Genomic DNA, 23,177 nt, shown 5'->3' on the forward strand with positions numbered 1-23,177 from the left:
TTTAAATACCAAGGTCCCACAATAGGGGTCACTCAAGATCTGGTTGCCTCCACATTAAAAGATAGAAGGGCCTGGAACCTGATATTCCATAAGGCAAAAGATCAAGGACTGCAACCAAGAATGAACTACCCAGCTAACTTTAGCATCTTTTTCCATGGAAGAAGATGGTCATTCAATGAAATAGAGGTATTCCATATGTTTCTAAGAAAAAAACCAGACTTAAACAAAAAATTTGATCTACATCCACGAGACTGAAGAGAAACAGAAAAAGGTACACAGAACCCTTGAGAACTGTAACTCTGTTGTGGGTATATAAAAAGTACACATGGATAATTTGATTTTACTGATATAAAAGAAAAAAAGGGGGGGGTGTAGTAAAGGGAAGGAGGACGTTTCAGAAAAAGAGGAAGGAATGATAAAAAGAGGGAAACTACATTCCAGGAAGAGGCATAGAAAACACACCATATCTGAGGGAATCTAGTGAGGGGGAGAATCATTGTGTGAAACTTACTCTTATCAGAAGACGCTCAAAGAGTAAATAATTGACATATTTGTTTTTCAGAGAATTCTCTCTCACCTCATTAAAAGGGGGGAGAGGAAGAGGGAAAAGGAAAAGGAGAATAAGTGAAGGGACTTGGAGGGAGGGGGGAGGGATACTAAAAAAAAGGAGGGCTGTGCGTCACAAGGGGGGGTCTATAAATTAAATATTGGGGAAGGGGTTCATGGGGGTCAAGGGAAAAAGCATAATCTGGGGATAATATGATGGCAGGAAATACAGAATTAGTAATTTTAACTGTAAATGTGAATGGGATCAACACTCCCATCAAACAGAGACGGATAGCAGGTGGGATCTAAAATCAGAACCCTACAATATGTTGTCTGCAGGAAACACACTTAAAGCAGGGAGATAAATACAGAGTGAAGGTAAAAGGTTGAAGCAGAACCTCTTATGCTTCAGGTAAAGCCAAAAAAGCAGGGGTAGCTATCCTTATCTCAGATCAAGCAAAAGCAGAAGTTGATCTAATTAAAAGAGATAAGGAAGGAAACTATATCCTGCTGAAAGCTAGCATAAATAATGAAGCCATAATGATACTAAACATATATGCACCAAGTGGTTTAGCATCTAACTTTCTAAAGGAAAACTTAAGAGAGTTGCGAGAAGAAATAGACAGTAAAACTATAATAGTGGGAGATCTCAACCTTGCACTCTCAGATTTAGACAAATCAAACCACAAAACAAACAAGAAAGAAATTTACAAAGTAAATAGAACATTAGAAAAACTAGGTATGATAGACCTTTGGAGAAAACTGAATGGCAATAGAAAGGAATATACTTTCTTCTCAGCAGTTCATGGATCCTATACAAAAATTGACCATATATTAGGACGTGAAGATCTCAAAATTAAATGTAGGAAGGCAGAAATAATAAATGCCTTCTTCTCAGATCACAATGCAATAAAAGGTACATTCAGTAAAAAGTTAGGGATAAATAGACCAAAAAGTAATTGGAAAATGAACAATCTCATCTTAAAGAATGACTGGGTGAAACAGCAAATTATAGAAACAATTAATAATTTCACCCAAGATAATGACAATGATGAGACATCATACCAAAATCTGTGGGATGCAGCTAAAGCAGTAATAAGGGGAAATTTTATATCTTTAGAGGATTATTTGAAGAAAATAGAGAAAGAGAAGATTAAAGAATTGGGCTTGCAACTTAAAAAGCTAGAAAAAGACCAAATTAAAAACCCCCAACCAAAAATTAAACTTGAAATACAAAAATTAAAAGGAGAAATCAATAATATTGAAAGTAAAAAAAAAAAAAAAACATTGAATTAATAAATAAAACCAAGAGTTGGTTTTATGAAAAAGTCAATAAAATAGATAAACCTTTGGTAAATCTGATCAGAAAAAAGAAAGAGGAAAATCAAATTGTTAGTCTTACAAATGAAAAGGGGGATCTTTCCACCAATGAAGAGGAAATTAGAGAAATAATAAGGAGTTACTTTGCCCAACTTTATGCCAATAAATTTGATAACTTAAGTGAAATGGATGACTTCCTCCAAAAATATAGGCTCCCTAGATTAACAGAGGAGCAATTAAATTGCTTAAATAGTCCCATTTCAGAAAAAGAAATAGAACAAGCTATGAATCAACTCCCCAGGAAAAAATCCCCAGGGCCAGATGGATTCACATGTGAATTCTACCAAACATTTAAAGAACAATTAGCCCCAATGTTATATAAATTATTTGAAAAAATAGGGGATGAAGGAGTCCTACCAAACTCCTTTTATGACACAGACATGGTACTGATACCTAAACCAGGTAGATCGAAAACTGAGAAAGAAAATTATAGACCAATTTCCTTAATGAATATTGATGCTAAATGTTAAGATATTAGCAAAAAGACTTCAGAAAATCCTCTCCAGGATAATACACTATGATCAAGTAGGATTTATTCCAGGAATGCAGGGCTGGTTTAATATTAGGAAAACTATTAATATAATTGACCATATTAATAATCAAATTAATAAAAACCATATGATCATCTCAATAGATGCAGAAAAAGCATTTGACAAAATCCAACATCCATTCCTACTAAAAACTCTTGAGAGTATAGGAATAAATGGACTATTCCTTAGAATAATCAGGAGCATATATTTAAGACCGTCAGTAAGCATAATATGTAATAGAAATAAACTGCAACCTTTCCCAGTAAGATCAGGAGTGAAACAAGGTTGCCCACTATCACCATTACTATTCAATATAGTACTAGAAACGCTAGCCTCGGCAATAAGAACCGAGAAAGAGATTCAAGGAATTAGAGTAGGAAATGAGGAAATCAAACTATCACTCTGCAGATGACATGATGGTATACTTAGAGAATCCCAAAGACTCTGCTAAAAAGCTATTAGAAATAATTCAAAATTTCAGCAAAGTGGCAGGATACAAAATAAATCCACATAAATCCTCAGCATTTTTATATATCACTAACAAAATGCAACAGCAAGAGATACAAAGAGAAATTCCATTCCAAACAAATGTTGAGAGTGTAAAGTATTTGGGAATCCATCTACCAAAGAAAAGCCAGGAATTATATGAGAAAAATTACAAAACACTTGCCACAAAAATAAAGTCAGATTTAAATAATTGGAAAGGCATTCAATGCTCTTGGATAGGCCGAGCAAATATAATAAAGATGACAATACTCCCTAAACTAATCCATTTATTTAGTGCTATACCAATCAGATTCCCAAGAAACTATTTTAATGACCTAGAAAAAATAACAACAAAATTCATATGGAAGAATAAAAGGTGGAGAATTGCAAGGGAACTAAAAAAAAAAAAAAAAAAAAACTCAGAGGAAAGTGGTCTAGGTGTATCTGATCTAAAGCTATATTATATAGCAGCAGTCACCAAAACCATTTGGTACTAGCTAAGAAATAGAACAGTAGATCAGTGGAACAGATTAGATACAAAGGAGAAAAAAGGGTACATCTATAACAATCTAATCTTTGACAAACCCAAAGATACCAACATTAGGGATAAAAATTCATTATTCGGAAAAAACTGTTGGGAAAACTGGAAATTAATATGGCAGAAATTAGATATGGATCCACACTTAACGGCATATACCAAGATAAGATCAAAATGGGTCCATGATTTAGGCATAAAGAATGAGATAATTAATAGATTAGAGGAACAGAGGATAGTCTACCTCTCAGACCTGTGGAGGAGGAAGGAATTTATGACCAGAAGAGAACTAGAGATCATTATTGATCACAAAATAGAAGATTTTGATTACATCAAACCAAAAAGTTTCTGTACAAACAATACTAATGCAAACAAGATTAGAAGGGAAGTAACAAATTGGGAAAATATTTTTAAAAGTAAAGTTTCTGACAAAGGTCTAATTTCCAAAATACATAGAGAACTGACCCTAATTTATAAGAAACCGAACCATTCTCTAATTGATAAATGGTCAAAGGATATGAACAGACAATTCTCAGATGATGAAATTGAAACTATATCCACTCATATGAAAGAGTGTTCCAAATCACTACTGATCAGAGAAATTCAAATTAAGACAACTCTGAATACCACTACACACCTGTCAGATTGGCTAAGATGACAGGAACAAATAATGATGAATGTTGGAGGGGATGTGGGAAAACAGGGACACTAATACACTGGTGGTAGAGTTGTGAAAGAATCCAGCCATTCTGGAGAGCAATTTGGAACTATGCCCAAAAAGTTGTCAAACTGTGCATACCCTTTGACCCAGCAGTATTACTACTGGGCTTATATCCCAAGGAAATACTAAAGAGCAGAAAGGGACCTGTATGTGCCAAAATGTTTGTGGCAGCTCTTTCTGTAGCAGCTAGAAACTGGAAGATGAATGGATGTCCATCAGTTGGAGAATGGTTGGGTAAATTATGGTATATGAAGGTTATGGAATATTATTGCTCTGTAAGAAATGACCAGCAGGAGGAATACAGAGAGGCTTGGAGAGACTTACATCAACTGATGCTGAGTGAAATGAGCAGAACCAGAAGATCACTATACACTTCAACAACAATATTGTATGAGGATATATTCTGATGGAAGTGGAAATCTTCAACATAAAGAAGATCCAACTCACTTCCAGTTGATCAATGATGGACAGAGGTAACTACACCCAGAGAAGGAACACTGGAAAGTGAATGTAAATTGTTAGCACTAATATCTGTCTGCCCAGGTTACATGTACCTTCGGAATCTAATGCTTATTGTGCAACAAGAAAATGGTATTTACAAACATGTATTGTATCTAGGTTATATTGTAACACATGTAAAATGTATGGGATTGCCTGTCATCGGGGGGGAGGGAGTAGAGTGAGGGGGATAATTTGGAAAAATGAATATAAGGGATAATATTATAAAAATATATATATATAATAAAATAAAATAAAAAGACACTTAATACTTAGTAGATGTGAGACTGGGCAAATCACTTATCCCCAATCGCCTGGTCAAAAAAAAAAAAAAAAGAGTTTTGGAAGGCTTCCAGTAAAATATGGGATTTTAGTTGGGACTCAAAAGAAGTCATAAAGGCCAATAGTTGGAATGGTTTCTCTGGATGCCTTCCTGAGCCAATATAAACTAAGACTTTTAAATCACAGAATCCTCAGAGATCTTGGAAATGCAATCATGATCTTCCTAAACCCTGGAAACTCACTTTAGTTTGAATTGGCTTTCAAAATTCATGAAGTGAATCAATTAAAATGTATTTATTAACCACCTACATTATGTACTTGGCATTATACTTGGCACTGAGGATGTGAAGTGGCAAGAAGATTGCACAGAAATAGCCAGCATTGAACTATTGTTAGATGAAATCCATACTTCTTTCTTGTTAAATCTCCCACTGCATACTGTAGTCACTTGTGCAATGGTAACAATGACACGTAGCTTGGAAGGACTCAATGTTAACACTTAAATTCTGTCTCATCTCACAGTTCTCACTCATCCTCACAGTTGCCCTTATCCAGAGTACTAAGAGTAAGAATAAATGAAGTGCCAAAGGAAACTATAGAAAAAAAGGAAAGGGTTAAGAATAGAATCTTGAGGAGTCTTCTTAAGGGATGAGCAAGGATTGTAAAGAAGACAAAAGGCCAGTTAAAAAAGAAAAGTAATTATTAGGAAAGTATATATAGAATCAGGAAAGTGTGTTGTCTGAGGCTAAGGGAAACAAAGAAATTTGTAAGTGGGGATTGGGGTTCAACCAAATCTCATTCCATGAAAAGGTCAAGGAAGATGGGGATTTAAAAGAGACTACAGGGCTTGTCAATAAAGAGGTTATTAGTGACTTTTGAGAGTGCAGTTTCAGTAGAGTGGTGAGGAATAAAATCAGATCACAGGGAGTTAAAAAGATAATAGAGTGATAAGGAAATAGAGACACAAGAGATAGATAATATTTTCAGGTTTTTCAATGAAAGGTACAAATAAGATGGAAAGGTAACTGAATGGGATACCAAAGTCTAGAATCAAAGAAAAGTTTTTCTAGGATTATAAACTTTTATGTAAAACCTATATATTGCTGCCAGATTATTCTAATTATATTGCCTCATCCTGCTTAAAATCCTTTGATAACTCATTGGTGACAAAATAAAGCCCTTATTCCTTAAAAAAAAAAAAAAAAAAAAAAAAAAAAAAAAAAAATAAATGGGCTACTTTACTCTTTACTTAGTGCTTGCTCACACAACAACCTGTGAAGTAAGGATAGTGAGTTGTATAATCCTCATTCTCTAAATTAGAGATTATGTAAGTGAAGCTAAAGTGAAGTGAGTTATATAAAACTTTCCAGTAGTACATACTGAGATAGAAATCAGTAAAGTCCAATCCACTGCAATGGTCCCCTGATTCCAAGCTCAGGACTCTTTCCATTAGTTCATGTTTTCTAATTAATGGATGCTTAGTGCACTGGACTTATTGACTAAAATTCTAGCTCCTCATTAAAAAGGGAAATCTAGCCAGGAAGAGAAATTGCCTCCAGAGAGTAGAGTAGGTCAAGAATCATTTTTATTTAAGAGCTCTGGCTGCATTTAACTCAATCATCATTTTTGTAGTTATTTTGATAGGAGTTTAGTTTGTGTGACATGATTGATGTTTCTAAAATTATTAATGCTTAAAGGAGAAAGTGTATGATACAGTGAAAATTACAAACTTAGTATGTTGACCTTGAATAAATCATACTTGTATTTCTTGAGTTATGTCTATTAAAGGAACATTTGAAAAGTCTTATGAGAACTGAATAGGATGTGAGAAGGAATGTCTTTTTATAACCATAAAATACTATATAAATGGCATTTATATGTATATATCATTTATATATTAGTGAAAGAATTCATCTGAATATGGTTTTATCCCAACAGAAAAAGGTAAGCTATATTCTATAATCTAGCTTGAATATCTCTTACTTTTGCATAGAGCTTTTATGATCAATTGATTTCTAAGCAACCTGACTTTGGAAAATATAAAGGTTTTATTCAGAAAACTAGATTCAGTAAGGACAAAGAACATATTTAAATGAAATTATAACCACAATCTCCTGGTGCAGAAAAGTTTTTATGCTGTGCAAGCACTTATGTTAGGCAAATGTGAAGCATTATTATTTAAAACAAAACCATTGGCAGAATGTATTTGGAAAAGAATAAAACTTTTTGTCTCTGTCTTTCTCTTTAAATACATCATTTACTCTCTATAGAGGACTACTCTAGAATTATTCTCATTGTTATCAAGATTGTTTAGTTATGATAATTGATTAAACAAGATATGAACAATGAATACAAGATATAAAAGTGGAGATTTAGTTTGGTTAATCAATCTTTGTGTAGACAGAGTTATTTTACAACATAAAGGCAATAGCTCAAAAGATCTCTTCATATATGAGAATATCCAAATAGATTTCCTGCCCAATTCAATATTTCTTTTTAGTTATTAACTATTCTGACCAACACATTTTTCCTAAGAGATGAATGACCATTTATGTCCCTCAAGAGAGGAACTCCCTATCCCTATAACCAAATGTATTTTGTCTGTAGAAAAATTTAATCAATTTTATTAAATATTTCCTTTTTCCCATTGCATTTTATTATTAAACGCTGTCAATGTGCCAGAGATACTATTGAAACATCACCTTCCTTTGTGTTATGTGAGGGGATTCTAAGTCACATTTTGATACATAGATTCAACAGACCTGATGCTATGTGTTCTGGAGTTATTTCTCTTATTATTTTATTAATGACTAGCATTTTACACCACAACCATGTTTTTCATCTCTACTAGACTTCATCTCTACTCCATAGTTATTTTCATAGAACATCATTCATCTCTCAGTATTTGAACCCATTCTATCACAAATTCCAATTCCACATTCAATTGGCACTACCTGGGCTTGCCCAGGCTCTCTGCTTTCTAATGACTCAAAACACCTAGACACAGGAAAACATAGAATTCCCCCACTTACATAAATTTATGACCTTCTGCAAAAAATTTTAATCTGCAAGAAATTAATGCCATTGGACATAGAGTATCAGATTAGATCCAAAGTATCTGCTAACCAGATTTGAGTATACAAATGAATAAAGAACAGGATGGATTGAGTATATAAATAATAATATCATTCTGATGTTTATATTTAGATTCTAAAACATTAGATATCAAAAACTTCTGGTAGTAAAAATAAATTACTTCTATATCAATTCTAACTTCCTAAATTTCTTATTGAGATTAGAGTCAGAAAAATAAAAGTTTCAAAAATGGAGTTAGTCTTGTTTCCTCAATAACAATCTCTACAAAGAAGAGAATTTGGGGCTAGAAATGAACTTAGAACTCAAAATATGGGGCAAAAAGAACATTTAGATGGGACATTAAATATTGAACATGCCCAGGATAAGAAGAATCTTTAAATATATATTGTAGTTCACTAGAATTGAAAGCCAAGACATTGAAAAAATAACATTTCAAATTTAGAACAGAATGCTCCTATAGATGGATGGGATCTTGGGGCAAACAAAAAGTAAAACAGAAACATGTAATACTGATATATAATTTCATTATCATTTATAATCTTAAAGTTATCTTAATGGTTATTTATTCTAACATATCTACTTGTTATTTTAGAATTAGAAACCAGTTCCTAATGAGAAAAAAAAAAAAGATTTTCCTCTTGTGAATTATTAATTTAAAAGAAGAAATATACATGAAAATGGCAGATAAAAATCTTACTATCATTGAAGAATTTATTCTTTTGGGATTTTCTGAACTTCCCAACTTCCAAGGACTTCTCTTTGTTATTTTTTTATTCATCTATATAAACATTCTATTGGGGAATGGTCTCATCATTGTAATTACCAATATAGAACCAACTCTTCAAACACCCATGTATTACTTCCTTGGAAACTTCTCTTTTGTGGAAATTTGTTACACATCAGTCATCCTACCCAGAATGCTTATGAATCTTTGGAGTCAGAAAAGAAATATTTCTTTAGTGTCATGTGCTGTACAACTGTGTTTTTTTCTTATTCTGGCTGTCATAGAGAGTTTCCTCTTGGCAATAATGGCTTATGATCGTTATATAGCAATCTGTAAGCCCCTTTATTATTCTCTAATCATGAACCACAAAATGTGTGTCCAAATGGTGATTGGTTCCTGGATCACTGCAATTCCAGTCTTAATAGGACAGACATACCAGGTCTTCTCTGTACCCTTCTGTGGTTCTAACAAACTCAATCATGTTTTTTGTGATATGCCTCCATTAATGAAATTAGCATGTGGAGACACATCTTGGAATAAGTTCTTTATTTATATTGATTTTTTCTATTTGGTCTGCCTCCCTTTCTCTTGATATTCCTTCTCTTACATCAGAATTCTTAGTGCTGTTCTGAAGCTCCTCATCAACTTCTGGGAAAAACCAAAGCTTTCTCTACTTGCTCTTCTCATCTAATAGTTGTTTGTTTATTCTATGGTTCTGCTTTCATTGCATATCTACAACCCTTATTCAGTTACTCTGACAGAATAGATAAAATCTCCTCTCTAATCTACACCATTGTGACACCTATGTTTAATCCCATGATATATAGTCTGAGGAACAAGGACTTCATTGGAGCAATGAAAAAACTATCGTCTAAATGTGTAGCTAGGTAAAGAGTAAATAATTTAACTTGCCTAGCTTTCTATCCTTTTATCTATCTATCTATCTATCTATCTATCTATCTATCTATCTATCTATCTATCTGCTTGCTTGTTTATTCACTTATTTATTTATTTATTTACTTAATTTATTTATTTGTTTGTTTTGTTTATTTGTTTATTTATTTGTTTGTTTCTTTGTTGATTTTATTTATTTTTTGAGGCTGGGGTTAAGTGACTTGCCCAGGGTCACACTGCTAGAAGTGTTAAGTGTCTGAGACCAGATTTGACCTCAGGTCCTCCTGAATTCAGGGCTGGTGCTCTATCCACTGTGCCACCTAGCTGCCCCGCTTTCTATCCTTAATGATTTTCCAAGATTTTACTTGCTTTTATCTCTTTATGCCTTTCAAATTTTCATCTTTACCTTTAAGTTATCTTAAATCTTTTTGCATTCTTCCTCTCAATGATATCAAAAGTTTTTATATGGGATCAAAGGACAAACATATTTTTGTTGTCATTGTGATTGTTGTTGTTTTCAAGCACAATTAATAAGAACTTTTCAACAAGTAAAAGGTTGGATTAGGTGATACATTGGATAAAACAAAGAATGTAGAATCAGGAGAATCTATGTTAAAATGTATTCTCAGATGCTTAATGACTATGTGAATAAATGTCAAGTCATTTAATCCTGATTGGTTCCAAAAAAAGTGAGATAATCATGACTTTTCCCCCTAATGACTCCTTCAGCATAAAAATGTTATGTGGTCCCGAGGTATATAGGTGTATAATAAGTTTTTAGACTAAACATTTACAGAAAATAAATTAATTTGCAACCTTCACATTCAGTCATGAGACAGCATATGGAGTCAGGAGATACAGTTTAAGAAACTGGGATTTAGACCAAGATCACACAGTATCACACAGCAGGCATATATGTGAAGACAAAAATAATATCTTCCAGGAAAATGATTACAGATAGATACACTGTAATACTACTGAGAGATTCTATTTAACTATAGTAGAGAGTTTCTTGGCCTACCTCTCTAATTTTCCTACTTTTTCCAAACTGAAATGAGAATATTCGTGAATTTATTCAACTTATAATATTGACTATGACCAAGTTATGGAAGTTGTTATTGCTTTGCATTGTGCTATCTTTCCTGAAAGTTGAAGACATACTTATTCTCTGCTAAATGTGTTTCTTTTGTTGTTTGTTTTTATAAACATGATTGGATCTAGGAATTGGGAACTTTATCTCATTTCATTTTCAGTCTCTATGTAAATTACAGGTAAAATAATTTATAAATTAAGACTATTCTAAGAAATCATTGCAATTTGTTTGTTTACTTAATATCTAAATTATTGAGAAGGAATAAAATTATATATTTTCTTTAAATAATAAGTTTTGGAGAAGTATCTTTTTGATCTGGAATTTGGTGTGTGTGTGTGTGTGTGTGTGTGTGTGTGTGTGTGTGTGTGTGTGTGTGTGTGTTTAGTAAACATTATTTGAACAGAATGATCTAAATCTAGGTCAGAATCTTGCAAATGTCAGTCCAGAAGGGCACTTAGCAGAGTTTATCTTACATCATAGCATTTAGGATATAGAATATATTGAAAGTTTATAAATTCCAAGCTCAAACAAAAAATATTGAACTACCATTCAATATACAAATAAAGCAACACCCAGAGCCAAGAGAATATAAAATAAAGCAAAACAAAATATTGCTTTCAAAACTGTGCAGTCTCTCCTTAATGAAAAAAATCTAAAAATAGAAAGACATTCTTAAAATAAATTAATAACACAGACACACACAAAACAACTGAATTAAAAAGACTGCATGATCTAGAATTTTTAAATTATATAAATCATATATATTAATATAATATAATATATAAGTTATATAAAAATATCTTAAACAAAACCTCAATAAAAAAAAAAAAAAGATATATTGGCCTCAAATTCAAACAAATTTCTTAGAATAAATGACAGAAGATAATATTTTTCAAATAAAAAATAGAATATAATAACATAAAAACCAATATTTTAAAAGAAATAATCAACTCTTATCAAAGAGGAATAAGAGTGGCAATATACAAATATATAGAAAGAGAGAGGAAAAGAAATAGAGTGGAAAAAAAATAAAGAGGGAGGGAGGGAGGAAGTTAGGGAGAAAGAAAGACAAATCAGTGAATGGATATCCACATGTCTAGATGAAAATATTATATAAAACATTGTAAGATAAAATTCAAAGTTCATCATTTGAATTAGAATGAGAATATAGTACTTTCTGCCTTTTAACCTCTTGCTGGAGATAGTGAATGTTAAGGAGTTAAAGGCTGTTAGAGGTCAGTCCAGATCTTCTATTTGCCTCAAAATAATACTTTCACCTGCACCAGCACAAGAAATATCTGTCTCCAACTACCAGCACAAATTCCCAATTAAGATTTGGATAATCTCTGGTACAAAGAACAAGCCTCCCTTTTACTTTAGGATTTCCATCTCCTGCTTTGTCTGTCCTTTTTATGGTAGAAAGTGATGAAAAGCTAAAGTAAGACTTTCATGATTTAGCATCCTCTTATGTTTCCAGTATTTTTGTACTTTTCTCTTTAATACATATTCTTTGATCCATTGATATTGACCATCTAATGGTTTCATGAGGAAAACATTATCTTTTTGATAGACACTTTCTCTCTGTCCCTTATGAAACCCTTTCCCTAGATGCTTGGCTTCGTTTAAGTCCCAACTAAAATCACACCTTGTACAGGAAGCTGCCCTAACCTTTTAAAATTCTAGTATCTTTCTCTTTCAATTACTTGCCATTTATCTTCTGTCTGGATTATTTAGTATATATGTTTACATGTTGTTTCCTCAATAGATTGTAAGCCAATATTAAAGAGATATAGAAACCTTTGCTCAGTAAGAAGGCAGATGAAATTGTTTTATGATGATAGTAAAAAATTTTAAAAATGTTTAAAATGTCTTGAAGATTATTTATGGGCCAAAGACCTTTGGAACATCTCAACTACTCAATGCTGATCAGGGCCACATCAATAACTGAGAAGGCCAAGATTCTGCAGATAAAAGCTGAACACTTCCATAATGTTCTCAAAAGACCCTCATTAAACAACCCTGAATTCTGAATATCTTATACCTCAGAAGGAATCAATCCCTCCCTAGCCAAAATTCCAACTGAAGAGGGGGGTGTTGAATAGGTTTCTCCAGTGTGGCAAAGCACCCAGAGCTGATTTCTTAACTGCAAATATCTATGAGGCAGGTCCACTACTCATGTAAAAGTTGATAGTAATGTTATTTATTATATGGCAAAAGGAGATAATTCCCCAGGAGATAAAGACATTAGTCAACAGCCAATGTGGCTGAACCTTCTGAAAGGTTCACAAATAATTTGCAAAGTGTTTGCTGTCCAACAATTCACTCCAGGAGAAAGGTCAGAAACAGAGCAGAATTTTCTATACATTCATTCATTCCTCCTCTTCCTTCTTCTTCCTTCTTCCTCTTCTTTTTCCTCTTCCTCTTCCTCCTCCTCCTCCTCCTCCTCCTCCTCTTCGTCTTCCTCTTCCTCTTCCTCTTCCTCCTCCTCCTCCTTTTCCTCCTCCTCCTCTTCCTCCTCCTCTTCCTCCTCTTACTCCTTTTCCTCTTCTTCCTCTAGCACAGGTTTATCCAGCTTGATATTTCCACATTAAAGAAGGTGGTGGTCTCTATGAGCAAAGCAGAGTTTTAAAAACTCTAAAGAAACATAAAATATCAAAATTTTGAGACTTTTCCCTCTGAAATGGTTATATAGACCTGTGGTAGAGTCAAGATAATCTTGGTATGATCAGTTACAGCTGGATTGAACATTGGCTCTGACATCATGATGCCATTTTGATCTCCCAACACATTGTAATATCCTTGAAATAAGCAGCTATATTTTGACTCTTTATATTCACAGAATCTAGCAGTATGCCTGACACATAGTAAGTCCTTAACAAATGTTAAGTGCCAGATCCTCAGAACAAATACATCTCTAACCAGGAATATTCTAAAGCCTACTTGAATTAGCTCATAAAAGCTAATTTTTAAATTTTCAGCATCGTCATTAAAATGTTAGAAAATGTCAAATACTCAATATTAATGTCTGATTTGATATTTTTTGACTTCTAGACTTATGAAAATATTGTAGAAAATATTAATAATCCTAATTACACTTTACTATTATATCATATGTGCACTTTTGAGAGTTCTGATTGTTGAACGTTTACTAATGTATCCCTATATCAACCAACACCAAATTTTAATGAATGTCAAGGCTACTAGGATCAATAGACATGGAATTTAGACCTAGAAGTAACTACAGAGATATCAGTCAAAACTCCAGCTTCAGAGAGCAAAATAACATGCAGAACAGATGTAAATTCCTCTAATATCATGCAAGTGTTTATGAAGAGATCTGGGATTTAAAAGCATCTCCTTTGGAATCTCTTGTTACTTTATTGTTTTACCTTTTCACAGCTCAAATTCCTCTGATGACTTATCCCAAAGGCTCAGGGAAGAATCCTATTTGTGATTTATTCCACAGATAAATGTTACTGAGAAGAAGATAGGAGTCACCAAATGTTATTTGCATTTCCTTTTCCCAATCATGAACAGAATTCCCATTTTCTGTAGAAAGCCTTTCCTAGTCCTCCTTAATCTTAATGATTTCCTATTGACGGTGTTCTTAAATTGTTATCAATGTTTATTTCTTTATATTCTATATATCTGTACATCTTCTTCCCTATTAAACTGTGAGTTCCTTGAATGTAGAATTATTTTTAAAAAATATTTGTTTTCTCTATACTTTTGGGAGTATCACCCCACCAAAAAAACAAAACAAACAAATAAAAAAAACAAATAACACCCCCCAAAAAAACAGAAAAAAAAAAAAAAAAACAGGAGCTTTTTGACACACTGAGATTAAAAAAAAAAATGTTTGGCAAAGTAAACACAAACTCCAGGAACACTAGAGATTCAAACTCAGATTTTCTTATTAGGTTACTATTGATGAGAGATAGGAAAGGGGGAACCCCATTGTTCAGTGCAAAGATAGTAAGATAATCCCATGAGGCTCAGTGTCCCCTGTAAATGAATTTATAGGTCCGAAAACCTAGATTGATAAAATAAAAGGTTTATTGTAGAAATTTGGAAGCAAAGTTTAGTTAGTAAAGTTGAGAGTAGAGATAGAAGACTACCCCCTTTACTCCCAGTTTATCAGAATTTATGATCCTAACCCCTCACTCTGTGAGAATTGGATTAATGAATCCTTTTTGAAAATTTCCATTCTCAGTGTTTGGATTCCACCCCTTTCCTTTTTCTCCCCTGATTTCTTAGAGCCATATATAAATCATTGGAATCTCACATTCAAAGCTGTTGCTGAATGCTTTAAGACACCCTGGGACCAAAATGGATCTTTTTGTCCCAGAAAATCTCTCCCTATCAGAAATCCAAATAAAATATTTAAAGCTTTCTAATCTCTAGCTTGCCTCAGTTTCTCCAGCATTACACTGTCACTTCCTTTGTTTTCCTTTTTTCTCCTCCTACTTCTTTATAGCATTACATAAATTTCTATACCCAATTGAATGATTACAATATAATCCTATATTATTATATCACAAAGATGAGGAGAGAGAGAGAGAGAGAGAGAGAGAGAGAGAGAGAGAGAGAGAGAAACAAGAACAGACCACACAACCTCTCAGCATCTTTAGTATTTATAATAGTCTTGTATAATCTATGGTGGGTGTCAGAGCTATATGACTGCATTTACTGGGGTTTTTCATTACCGTCTTTCTAAACTTACATTAAGAATACATTTTATTTTCCCTTTATAATATGATAAACTCCTAGAGATTGTTGGGACCAAACCATTTATTTTTCAGATAAAGTAATTTATGCTTAGACAGGTGTCTAAGATAGGATTAGAGCTCAGGTCTTCCTCACTAAAAATCTAGGTTGTTTGCTTTAGCTGCAGAGAGACTGTTGTTGTTTGTTTTTCCTTCTCAAAGAGGACCATAAATTCAGGGAGGTAATGCCATGATATGTATGTGAATTTGATTTGAGTGAAGGAGAGTTGTCTAAAGTTACCTGCCTCACTTTCTCCTCCTGAGACAATCATCTTTGGATGAAATGGAAGACTTTGTCAATAGATCTCAGTTTGACTGAGGCCATATCCATTCAGTGACTAAGGCTGGAGTGAGGCAAAGATCTTTCACATAGTTAAAAAAAATTCTCAATAAATAAGAAAATGAATGAATGAATCTTGGAGGGGAAGACCCTTAGGGTTTTTGGCCAAAGACGAAATGACTGCAATTTACATTCATTCTGACTCAATCTGGAGCCAAACAATGACCAAATGGGGCTTAGCCTAGGACCTATTGGTAGTCAATTAGAATCAGATTGGTTTTGATTTAAGGTCTTGTCCTTAAGAAAGAAATCTAACCAATCAACCCCAAGATATCTTGTGAGGGTTCAAAGGTGCAAAAAGAGGAAAAAAAAGAAAAAAAAATGCTTTTAAGAGCATCTGTATGTGAGAGCATGAAACCCTATGCAGACAGAGAGAAGAGAGGAGGAAGGAGGGAGGGGAAATATTCATTTCTCAGAAATTTATATGTATTTCAAATATATATATATATTTCAAAATATATACAGAAATAGTTTTCAACATTCACCCACACAACATTTTGTGTAAATAGATAGCAGACTGCATTAGAATCCAAAAATAACCTGAGCTCTCACATTGTAATGGTCCAGACAACCTGAGTTCTCACCTTGTACCTTTTTACTCAACAAACATGAATTAATCAATCAGGAAGTGAACAGAATCAGGAGAACATTGTTTATAGTAACAGCAATATTATTTGATGAAGAACTGTGAATGAATTAGCTATTTTCAGCAATACAATGAATCAAGAAATTCCCCCAAAAATATAATGATGAAGAATACTATCTCGCTCTAAAAAAAAATTGATATTGTTTGAATACAGAATGAGCCATGCTATTTGTTGCTTACTCAAAGAAAAAATGTGTGAGGTAAGGACAGTTAGTTTCATCATTCTCAAATTTTGATGATAAAAGTGAGGCTAAAGTCAAGTGACTTATGTAAAACTTTTAAGTTTTGGAAACTCAGGTAGAAATCATTCAAGCCAAACACACTGTAATGATCCCCTGACTCCAAGCCCAGCAATCTTTCCATTAGTTCATGCTTTCTTATTAATAGATGCTGATAGCACTGGACTTAACAGCCTAAAGTTCTCACTCCTCATTAAAAAGGGAAATCTGGCCAGGCAGAGAAATTGTCTCCAGAGAGGAGAATAGGTCAAGAATCCTTTCTATTTAAGAACTCTGTCTGCATTCAACTCAATATCATTTTTGTAATATTTTGATAGAAGTTTGTTTTGTGACATAATCTGTGATGTTTGAAAATTATTAATACTTAAAGGAGAGAGTGCATGATGCAGTAGGATCAGAGTTGAGTGTGAAGTGCAAACAGGATTAAGTAGAAATTACGAATTTAGTAGGCTGATCTTGGACAAATACTTATATTCTGATTCCTCTTATGGAAAATCAGAAAAGTTATACTTAGGTAATATTTTAAAAAGTCTTATGAGAATAGACTAGAATTGGAGAAGGAATATTTTTCAAAAACCTTAAATCACTATATAAGTGGCAGCTATGTGTACATATTATTTTTATATTAAAGGATGAATCCATCTGAATATAATTTTATCCTAATAGAAAAAGGTAAGTAAGCTAAATTCTATAATCTAACTTGAATATCTTTCATTTTTCCATAGAGCTTTTGTGATTAGTTGATTTCTAAACTTCCTCACTCAGGAAAATATAAAGATCTTATTCGGAAAACAAGGTTCAGAAAAGAAAAAGAACATATTAAGTGAAATTCTAATCACAATCTGCTAGTCCAGAGAAGTTTTATGTTGTGTAAACATTTGTATTATGCAAATGTGAACCATTATTATTTGAAACAAAACAATGGACAGGAATGTATTTTAAAAAGAATAAAATTTTCTCTTTCTGTGTTTCTTTCTGTCTCTCTCCGTTTCTCTTTCTCTCTCTCTTACTATAAAAGACTACTCTATAATTATTCTCATTTCAATCAAGATGTTTTCAATTATCACAAATGATTAAATAAGATATGAACAATAAATATGAAATATGAAGGAGGAGATTTATTTTGGTTAATTATTCTTTGCTTAGATTTAGAATTATGTTATTTTATAATGTGAAAGAAATAGTTCAAAAGAACGTTTCATGTATGAGAATATCCAAGTAGATTTCCTGCTCAGTCCCATATTTCCCTTTTGATATTACCTACTTTGATCAACACTTTTCTCCTAGGAGATGACTTACCATCTAGATATATACACCAAAGGAGGAGGTCATCTCTATAACCCAAATGTATTTTGTCTATAGAAAAAAAAAAAAAATTAATTTAATTTCCTTGTAGCAAGAATTTTACAAATAAATTTCCTATTTCCACTTCTATTAAATTGTTAAATACTGTCAACTTTTCAGAGCCCAGACATAGCCACAGAGATTATTGAAACACCACTTTCCTTTGGGTTAAAAAGGGTGCTGCCAGGTATCTCATACATCGATCCAACAGAGCTGATATTCTGTAGTTATCCCTCTTTATTAATGACTATTTTGTTTTATTCTATAGTCATTTCTAGTATAGATTTAATTTGTACTCCAATCATTTTTACAGAACATCATTCATATAATCTCAAAATCTGACCCTATATTGCTTATTCTAATTCTACTATGAATTGTGATTAACTGGGCTTTCCCATATACTCTGCCTTCCCATTATTGAAAAGACTTAGACATAGGAAGATGAAGACTTCCCTAACTTACCTGAAATTCAAGACCTGCTGCAAAAAATTTCAATCTGTAGGAAATTAATCTCATCGGAAATAGAGTATCAATAAGATCCAAAAGTATCTGCTAATATGATCCGGGTATACAAATGAATAAAGTACCGAATGAATTTAGTACAAAAATTATATCATTTTGATCATTATGTTTAAACTTTAAAACCTTTAATAATGAAATACTTTTTATACTATCAAGAAATTATTTCTACATCAATTATAATTTCCAGAACTCCTTATAGAAAATAATCAAAAAATAAGAAAAAATAATGTTTCAATATTGACTTATTCTTGTTTCCTCAATAACAATGTCTATAATGATAGAGAATTTGAAACTAGAAATGAGCTTGCCACTCAAAACATGAAAAAAAATAGCATTTAGAAGTAATGTTATAGACTGAACATTCTCAAGATAAGAATTTTAAAATATATATTGTAGACTATCAATACTAAACATACAGAATTTGAAAAATCACATTATTTCAAATATAGTGCAGATTGTGGAATAAAATCATTGCTTTAAATAGATGGGAGGTCACGACAAAGAATCAAACAAAGCATGTAATATTTATATATAACTTTATAACAGTTTATAATCTTAGAGCTATTTTAATTATTATCTGTTTTAACCTACTTGTTATTTCAGAGTTATCAAGCAGTGGTAGTGAGAAAAATGACTTTCCTTTTGTAAATTATTAATTTTAAAGAAGAAATATGTACAAAAATGGCAGATAAAAATTTGACTATCATGGAAGAATTTATTCTCTTGGGATTTTCCGAACTTCCCAACTTCCAAGGATTTCTCTTTGTTATTTTTTTATTCATCTATATAAGCATTCTGTTGGGGAATAGTCTCATCATTGTAATCACCAATATAGAACCAACTCTTCATACACCTATGTATTACTTCCTTGGAAACTTCTCTTTTGTGGAAATTTGTTACACATCAGTCATCATACCCAGAATGCTTATAAATCTTTGGAGTCAGAAAAGAAATATTTCTTTAGTGTCATGTGCTGTACAACTGTGTTTTTTTCTTATTTTGGCTGTCATAGAGAGTTTCCTCCTGGCTGTGATGGCTTATGATCGTTACATAGCAATCTGTAAGCCCCTTTATTATCCTCTAATCATGAACCACAAAATGTGTGTCCAAATGGTGATTGGTTCCTGGATCACTGGAATTCCAGTTTTAATAGGACAGACATACCAGGTTTTCTCTGTGCCCTTCTGTGGTTCTAACAAACTCAATCATGTTTTTTGTGATATGCCTCCATTAATGAAATTAGCATGTGGAGACACATCTTGGTATAAGTTCTTTATATATTTTGATTGTTTCCTATTTGGTTTGATTCCCTTTTTCTTGATACTTTTCTCTTACATCAGAATCCTTTGCGCCATTCTGAAACTCCCCTCCGCCACTGGCAGATCCAAAGCATTCTCTACCTGTTCTTCTCATCTTATTGTTGTTTGCTTATTCTATGGTTCTGGTCTCATTGCATATCTACAATCTATGTTCAGTTACTCGGACAGAATGGAGAAGATCTTCTCTCTAATATACACTGTAGTGACACCAATGTTTAATCCTTTGATATATAGTCTGAGGAACAAGGATTTTACTAAGGCAATGAAAAAACTTTTTTTTTTGAATGTGTAGTGATGTAAAGAGTAAAAAATTTCAATTATATATCACTGTATCCTGATTCATTTTCCAAATTTTTACAACCTTTTTTTCTCTTCTGTATTTCTTCCTAATTTTCATTACCTTTAAGTTATCTTAAATCTTTTGGCATTTTTCCTCTCAATCACTCTATGCTATCAATAAATTATGGTATATGAATGTTATGGAATATTATTATTCTGTAAGAAATGACCAGCAGGATGATTTTAGAGAAGGCTGGAGAGACTTATATGAACTGATGCTAAATGAAATGAGCAGAAATAGGAGATCATTAAACACAGCAACAACAAGACTATACAATGATCAATTCTGATGGATGTGGCTGTCTTTTACAATGATATGATTCAAACCAGTTCCAACTTTTCACTGATGAAGAGAGCCATTTACAACCAGAGAGAGGACTGTGGAAACTGAGTGTGGATCACAACATAACATTTTCACTCTTTCTGTTGTTGTTTGCATACATTTTGTTTTCTTTCTCAGTTTTGTTTTCCTTTTTGATCCAATTTTTCTTCTACAAGATAACTGTAGATACACATATATTGGATTTAACATGTATTTTAACATATTTAATATGTATTGTACTACCTGCCATGTAGGGGAGGGGGTGGAGGAAAGAAGGGGATAATTTAGAACAGAAGGCTTTCCAAGGGTTATTGTTGGAAAATTACCCATGCATATGTTTTGTAAATAAAAAGCTTTAATAAAAAATAAATTATAAAAAGTTTTATATGTGATCAAAGGAAAAATTTTTTTTTTTTTTTTTTTTTTTTTTTTTGCTGTCATTGTGGTTGTTGTAGTTTTCAAACACTATTAATAAAGAAATATCTTTCTACCAAAAGTAGTGTGAGGTTGGCCATGTTACATTAAATAGGTTCTCATAACTCTGAGGTCTTTGTCCTGAGTTAGAATATATCTACAGTCAATAATTGTATTATCCTGGTGAAATCACTTAACCCTGTTGCTTCCAAAAAAGTGAAAGATAATTGTTACTTTTATAATCTAGTCCAGAGCTTCTTAAAGTTTTCCCACTCATTAGACATTTTTGCTTGAGAAATTTTTTAGGTGGCTCTAGGTATGTATATGTGTGTGTGTGTGTGTGTGTGTGTGTGTGTGTGTGTGTGTGTGTGTGTGTGTGTGTATACACACACACACACACATATATATATATATATATATATATACATATATATAATAGGTATGCAAATTAAATATTTATAGAAAGTAAATAATAATTTCACAACATGCATATTCAATTGAGACCCCATATGGAGCCAGCAAAGCCCAGTTTAAATAAAAATCTGGGATTTAGATCAAAATCATGTAGTATCTACAATGGGGACAGCAATAGGACTACAAGTAAAATGTGACACTTTTGAGAGATTCTATTTAAGTTTGAGAGAAAGTTATTTCTCTTTCTGTTTTTTTTTTTTTTTTTTTTTTTTTCCCCTAACTTCAAATCAGAATATTCATGAATTTTTTCAACTTGGATTGGATTAGGTTTCTTTTAAATTGGACACATACTCATTCACTACTGAATGTGATTTCTTTTGTTATTTGATTTTGTAAATAAACCTGGATTTAGGGATTGAAAACTTTCTCACTTGATTTTCATTCTGTGAGATTAGCAGTTAAACTTTTTGTCAATTGAAGCTATTCAATGAAATCACAGCAATTTGTTTTATTTACTTAAGATCTAAAACACTGAGAAGGAATAAAATTATACTGATTTTCTAAACTATCGGTTCTGGAGAGAACCGATCTAGATTTTGGTTAACTTTTTTTTTTTTTTTTAACAGATATATTATTTGAACACAGTGATCTAAATGTGGGTCAATAGTTTGCAAATGTTAGTCCAGAAGGGCAGTTACCAGAGTTTGTCTCAGGTCATAGCACTTAGAATATCTTGAAGAACTGTCACTCACTACAAAGATAAAGCAGTAACCAGATCCAAGAGAATATAAAATTGAAATGGACAAAAAGCTGGCCCCCTCACCTACTGGGTCAAGGGGCTTCAGGAAGTGCTATGTATAGACTGGGCCCCATCCCCTGGTTCATGAGACCCTAGACTTTCTGAGAAGTAGATGTTTACATTGCAAAAAGGCTCTTTTGTATACTCACTCTCATCCAGACACTTCCCCATTATAAACGAGAAACTGTGTCAGGCATTCCCAAAATTTGTAACCACAAGGCTGTACAGGATGTGGCAAATGGGCTTAAAAGTGTACCTCACTAACGGTTTGTGGCTGATCTCTACTAGCCTGTGTAGTGGGGTCATTTGCTGGCCAGCTAATAAATTATGCTTTAAATTGAATAATCTGGTCAGCTCTGTCTATTGCGTGTCTGTGCATTTCATTGGAGGTCCCACTTAGATAATCTCACCTTTGGCTCAGTCTGACAACCAGTCCCTCTCCCTGGAGGGTGAAAGATGTGATGGATCCTAGGGGGTGGCCACCAAAAGAGATGTTTCTTGGCCTCAGTTTCCAGAAATCTCTTTCTGCCAACCAGTGATTGAGACCCAAATTTTTGAATTCGGTTCAAAATTGGCACAGAGCATCCTGAAATCCAGTTCTGATTAATAAGATCTTAAGGGGCCCCTGCAGCTGCCTGACTATCCTGCAGCCGCCTGGTCTTGTGAGTACTCCTAAAACAAGTGGCTAAGTTGGATGCAACATCAAAGCCCTTGTTGACCTCCACAGGATGCTGTGTGATGGTCCAGTCTAATCTGGTTCTCTGGTAATGTGTTCGGTATTCTGTCTGTATGTGATTAGTCTGTCTGTTCTGTTGGTTGCAGTCTGTGTCCTGGTTATTCTGTGTGATTTGTCTGTTCTGTTGGTTGTGGTTCTTGCCCTGTGTGTCCTGTATGATTGATTGTCTGTTGGTTGAAGAGCGCTGTTAGA

General features: G+C 33.0%; 1 protein-coding gene across 1 annotated transcript; it reads left to right on the forward strand.

Moving 5' to 3' along the window:
- The first annotated feature begins 19,323 nt into the window (after window positions 1–19,323).
- LOC141547487 (olfactory receptor 10AG1-like) lies at window positions 19,324–20,253 on the forward strand. Its single transcript, XM_074275886.1, has one exon. The coding sequence runs from the start codon at window positions 19,324–19,326 to the stop codon at window positions 20,251–20,253; it is 930 nt and encodes a 309-aa protein (XP_074131987.1).
- Window positions 20,254–23,177: the final 2,924 nt, after the last annotated feature.

Source organism: Sminthopsis crassicaudata, chromosome 6 (assembly GCF_048593235.1).
Source record: "Sminthopsis crassicaudata isolate SCR6 chromosome 6, ASM4859323v1, whole genome shotgun sequence".
In the NCBI taxonomy this organism is placed as follows: Eukaryota; Metazoa; Chordata; class Mammalia; order Dasyuromorphia; family Dasyuridae; genus Sminthopsis; species Sminthopsis crassicaudata.